At 33.2% G+C, this 6,008-nt stretch overlaps 1 protein-coding gene across 1 annotated transcript; it reads left to right on the top strand.

The window, feature by feature from the left end:
* Positions 1 to 126: 126 nt before the first annotated feature.
* Positions 127 to 5,516, top strand: LOC100367880 (microtubule-associated protein 1 light chain 3 gamma-like). Its single transcript, XM_002735838.3, has 4 exons — positions 127 to 298; positions 554 to 609; positions 2,598 to 2,704; positions 4,697 to 5,516. Exons 1-4 carry the CDS (start codon positions 244 to 246, stop codon positions 4,854 to 4,856), a joined length of 378 nt encoding a protein of 125 aa, XP_002735884.1. The 5' UTR covers positions 127 to 243; the 3' UTR covers positions 4,857 to 5,516.
* The last annotated feature ends 492 nt before the right edge of the window (positions 5,517 to 6,008 follow it).

Raw genomic sequence — 6,008 nt, 5'->3', positions numbered from 1 at the left:
GTGCTTATAAATGTATTACAACATGTGAATTTTCCGCGATAATTAAGTAGTAGCATAAGGATTAATACCCTATTCAAAAGTAGTAGAGACCATCATTACGCGCAGTGACGTCATCAACTCGCCATTTTGAAAGCGATATTCATTTTGCCATTTAGGTGCGTGTGTGCGTGTATCCTGTCGTTTAGGCGTTTTCTCACAACTGTGTTGTTCTATCAAGAAATACTTCACATCAGCCGATTCACAATGCCAGATGTCGACAAGAACCAGTATAAGCCTTTTAAGCAAAGAAAAAGTTTTGGTATGTTAAAAATCACTCCCTACTGTACTTACCAACGAGCCGATAGTACCTGTGGCTGACTTTTTCCGTCCCGAATCAGTGACTGTGCGGCGTGTCTGCACGATGTGGTATTGATCGCTTCAAGAACCGCGCCATGACAATGATTCGTAAACGAAATCAATCAACAAGGAGTCGTTGTGTTCGTCAAGGAAAATATTGCGAACTTTCTCAAAAGTTGTATGGAATTTAATTTTTGTCTCATCGTTTTTTTTCCAGCCACGAGAAAAGAAGAGGTGGCAGGAATAAGGGCAAAATTCCCAACTAAAGTTCCGGTAAGTTTATTATTTTTATTGTGAATTAATTTATTATCAATTTAAATTTTTTTTTTTTCCATTCATATACCACTCATGCTTGTGTAATTAAAATAATATAATTTCAGATTTAGTTAGCATTTTCATTGTAAGAAATCAGATTACATTCATTGTATGTTTGTACCACAGTCACTTGGGGGCTGAAAATCAATAAATACTAATTTTCAAAAAAAAAATCGTCCGCTATACGTATATAAATAAACAAGTTGTGAAACACGGCACCTAGTAAATGACACCCTGTCGTTTTCAAATGTCGATTTCTTACCTTAAAATGCGAAACAAAAAGTGCAGAGGGGGGTCAGGTGTTATGTTAATAACCATTGTTCATAATCGCTAACTTGGTTTTATTCAAAACTGCACAAATCGCGAGTTTTCTGGTGATATCCGACAATTTCATGATCGAAAATGGCCAGTAGCCAGAATCAAGGGGGATTCGCACAGAGTTCTGGGTAAATCAAGTGCGCATACTCATTTTCAGCCAATCAGGCGTGCCGTAACAGCGAGTATTTCCTTGATTTACCCAGAACTCTATGCGAATCCCCCTTGATTCTGGCTGCTGGCCATTTTCGATCATGAAATCGTCGGATATCATCAGAAAATGCGGGATTTGTGCAGTTTTGAATAAAACCAAGTTAGCGATTATGAACAATGGTTATTAACGTAACACCTGATCCCCTCTAAAATTTTTGTTTCGCATTTTAAGGTAAGAAATCGACATTTGAAACCGACAGGGTGTCGATTTACTCGGTGCCGTGTTTCACAACTTGTTTATTTATATACGTATAGCGGATGATTTTTTTTTTGAAAATTAGTATTTATTGATTTTCAGCCCCCAAGTGACTGTGGTTTGTACCTTTTACTGTTCACCTACAAGTTATTGTTTACCTACAAGCCATCCGCACACCTTAGTGTATAGTGCTCAACTGTACAATTATAAATTTAATTTACTGTAGAATACTTTATTTTTGCTTGGAATTCATTTTCGCTATTTTCGCTGAAGGAATGATTCAGTGGAAATAAAATCCAGCGAATATATCGTTCCTATATTTTACATTCAACTTGTCAAAAATCAGTGAAAATAAAATCCATGCAAAACACCCAGAAATTTATTCAGCGAAAATTAATTCCAGCTAAAATAAATTATTTTACAGTACTATGATATTACGAGCTAAGACAACGTATTAAAGTATGACATAATTATAAACTAATATAACTTATAAACTAGTTAGAACTAAAGGTAAATGTTTATAATTGATTAAGGATATGATATCAGTTTCCCTTCTTACTAAGTATTTACACTACAGGTAGTATTAAAACAGAACACAAAAATGTTTTGACGTAAAATCTGATCTCATCCAGGGTCACCTGTCATACATGCATGGGCCTGTCATTTGTGTAGATTCAGGGACTGTTTGTTTACCTAGTTTTGAGTTGTTTGGGATAATGAAAGTGAATACAAGTCAAGGATAAAAGAAAATTGCACATAATAATAATTTATTCACCTTTGAAAATAGACAATTCTCCTCCAAGGCCATTTTTATAAAAGAATTTTTGTTGCTGCCAAACTAAAGAACTCATTGTTTTTATATAATATCAACTTATCAAACGCACAATATACGATTTCAGGTTATGACTGACCAGTCTTGCTTTACACGAGATTTAAAAAAAAAAGTGTATACTTTTAATACCTAAATGTAAATCAATAATATTATGAATAAAGCAAGAAATAAATTTGTTTAGAATTGCTGTTTTATATGAGAACTTATACAGGACAGTGAATTATCAATAAATATGAAAATATTAAATAAAGATTAAAGACAGTGAAATATGGAAAGTTTACAAAAAATTATTGATTTCCCCCAAACCAGATTTACCGCTACCTAGATATTTTGGTCTATGGGTGGTCATAATAATTAATATTAAATGTCTTATTTTTTTTTTCTCTTTAGGTAATCGTGGAAAGGTATTACAAAGAAAGAAATTTATCAATATTAGATAAAACCAAGTTCCTGGTACCCCAAGAGTTGACGATGAGTCAGTTTGTTACAATTATTAGGTACGTATGGAAACACATGTCTGTTAGTAATATTACTAGTTGATACTAGTTTCCTAATGTTGGATGACGTCCAACGACATTGTTTTTTGCTTGCGCAACATTTTATTGAATGGGAAATGAGTGTTCTTTTATAGTGTTGAATTAATGGGTGATGTAATTTCTCAACAGATGTATATATTTTCTCAGCAAGGTCAAAACATCTAATCTTTTAACTAATTTGATATTAACTAAGGTACTGTAATTTGATGAAAAATATGACAACAATTCTTAATTAGTAATGCATCAACACTGCAATGGAGTCTGGTATCTGGTTATGTTTCTTTGAAGTAGGGCAGGACAAGGTCTAAAAAGGTCATGGGAAAAACCCTTGCATCTGTGGGCTGGCCATGTTGTAATTTGCATTATGTCATTGATTGTTATGTCCTTAGTTCATTGACCTTATCTGTTCAGTTATAAGAAGGTGGATTTGCATCTTCATGTGGTGAAATTAAACAAGCTCAGTTTTGAGTTAACCTTTTCACCACCAGTTCCCTATTTGCACAAAATAGTCCTGCTTTTATTGTATGCACTTTTCTTCAGAAGATTGGGACAAAAATAGCCAAATTTTTTTTGAGTAAAATCTGAAAATTGACTAAAATTTAGTTTGTTGGCTTCATAATTCCGATTCATTTCCAGAAATATTAAAGAATATAAAAAAAAAGTGCTGAAAATTTTGGTGAGAATGTCTGGTGGTAAAAAGGTCAATAGTAATCATTAGTAATTGCATCAAATGTCTACAGCACCTGGAACAGCCTCTGGCCAGACGCAAATAGTTAACTGACACCTACAGCTGGCTTAGATTCCATGGACCTGTCACCTTATGTCAACTAAAGCGCAGGGTATATTATGTTCCGATATCTATGTACATGTTTTTACTTATTATTATATCAGTATCGTGTGCTGTGATCTTAAAAAAAAATTACATATACAGTAATGCAAAATAACTGTGTGTAATATTCACACAAAAAAATATTGCTCTCAGTTGATCTATATATAGGTAACTGTAACCATGGTTACCAGTAACCATGCTGTAACCCAAGCTGGTAGTATCATGTGACCTGTGTATATATTTGTCACAATGACTTGTGGAAGTATTTTGCAACCATGTTTGTTTTGTGTAAAAATATCAACATCTGTTTTCTGAAGGTATTGCACATAATGGCTTTCAATCATGTATGGTGATATATGAAATGAAATCCCATGGAAACTGTGCCCCTTTTTCTATTTCTACTACCTTTGATTGTACTTCGATCAATAGAGTATATCTAAAATGTTACTATTTAACTCTAAGGCAACCTGTTGTTTAGATTATACAACATCACTTTGAATATAACATGTTGCATTTATAGTGTAATATGTTCACTTCGTTGTCTTACAAATGGAAATCATAAATGTAGCATATTTACCGGTACATGCATTTGCTTTTAATGGATCTTAGTTCAGATAAATGCCAGAACACTTCACACATTTTCCTACTCCACAATTCAATTTCTATTGATATTAGACTGCAATAAATAGTATGCTACTAGGAAATATATTGTCATCTGACACTTGACATTTTCCATTCATGCAAAATATATCTCATCGTATGGAGTCTGGATTTTCTTTTCCTAGGCCTTGTGTATTTAGTTTTAATGTATACTTGCTTGCTTGCACTCAACTCTGTGAATTTATCATTTGCAAACTATATGCCTGGTAATTTGCTAGCTCCATAGTGAGCCAGATCTTTTGATAATAAGCTCCACTCATTGTATCAGAAGGTGGTACTTTGCATCCCAATAGTAAATCACAAACACTTTATAAATTTGAATCTACATTTAAAAACATTTATGAAACCTTACAATTAAAGATATCCAAGATGAGATTACATTCAGCTTAAATTTTATGAACTCATATTATAACTGTTACAAATAATTACCTGATTTGAGATGTATTTTTTTTTGTCATTCACAGAAATAGGATGTCACTCAGTGCGACGCAGGCATTTTACCTGATGGTGAATAATAAAAGTCTAGCTAGCATGTCAACGACACTTGCAGAAGTTTATAGGGATGAAAAGGATGAAGACGGATTTCTTTATATGGTTTATGCATCACAAGAAATGTTTGGTTGACGATGGAGATTCCTATTAATTAAAGACACTGTATATATTGTTGAGAGAAAAGTGAGCATATTTTCATAGACATTAAGTGGATGGTGATGCAGGCAGTATTTTTTAAAGTGTATTTCCAACAACAGTGCCTTTCATCGATCTATGTGTAAATACTTCCTATACCGGTACTCGCAGATGTGAACAAGATTCTTTATTTAGTCTATGTATTTATAACTCTGTGTTGCTCAGTGAACAGCTGTATTTTTAGAAAATTCTAATTTTCTCTTTGCTATAATAACATTCAGCTGCTTAGATTCCCATCCAGTATCAGTAACGATCAAGTGTTTCTAACATCTATGTGCGTGGGAGTCATGTGATCAAATAATGCGAATTTAAAAATAGAACAAACGTAGTTGTCAGCTGAGCTATGGATTGCGTAAACTGTCAATATTAGTACACCTGTACCGATCGTATACCAGGACAGAGGTCAAGGGGAGAATACTTTATTTATAAAAACTCATTTCTCAACTACTTTTTTTCTAGACTCAGCAGATGTTTCTAAATGTCTTTCCATTTCTCGTACCCATTTATTGAGAGTGTATTTTTGTTTCAACCATCTGTCTAATTATTATCCAGTGTGTTTTCGGAAGGAGCATTATATCTATTTTTTGAACATACAAATGTGTTTATTTATTGTTTTCCTTATATGTTGAAGGACGTCTCATTCTGATAGACGATGGCTTTCTTAAATCGATGCAGTTGACACATCACAGTGTGTTTGGTATTGGTCCTAAGCAACCCTTACAATCCTTATAAAAAAAACATGATTTTAGTTACCTTTCAACTGAATCGAGATATAATTCAGCAATATCAAGGATTGCATTTGAATTATTGTGCAAGTCCTGATGACGAAATGTAGAAAAATTGACAACTTTACTTTCAAGACTAATCATTTGAATATTCAACTCTTACTGTTGACTTATTCTTTGAGTTTTTGGCGAATCCACAATTATTTACAAGCAGTAAGTCTTTCAGCAAACTAGTATTATTCTTGCTATTAAAATAACTGATTCCATATCTTTTGAAATCTAAATGTATAATAATGACCGATTAAATGTGTTCCAGTTTGATTTAGTGTTTTTTGAAAAAAAGGGTACCACATCACACAAAACT

This window comes from Saccoglossus kowalevskii, chromosome 2, assembly GCF_978046115.1.
Source record: "Saccoglossus kowalevskii chromosome 2, keSacKowa6.1, whole genome shotgun sequence".
Lineage (NCBI taxonomy): Eukaryota > Metazoa > Hemichordata > Enteropneusta > Harrimaniidae > Saccoglossus > Saccoglossus kowalevskii.
Note: the sequence above shows the minus strand (reverse complement) of the source record. Positions and strands in the feature narration are given on the sequence as shown.

Coding starts and splice junctions, on each gene's coding strand:
- LOC100367880 (XM_002735838.3), top strand. CDS start 244: ATGCCAGATGTCGACAAGAACCAGTATAAGCCTTTTAAGCAAAGAAAA. Junction 299..553: donor TAAGCAAAGAAAAAGTTTTG/GTATGTTAAAAA, acceptor TTTTTTTTCCAG/CCACGAGAAAAGAAGAGGTG. Junction 610..2,597: donor AATTCCCAACTAAAGTTCCG/GTAAGTTTATTA, acceptor TTTTCTCTTTAG/GTAATCGTGGAAAGGTATTA.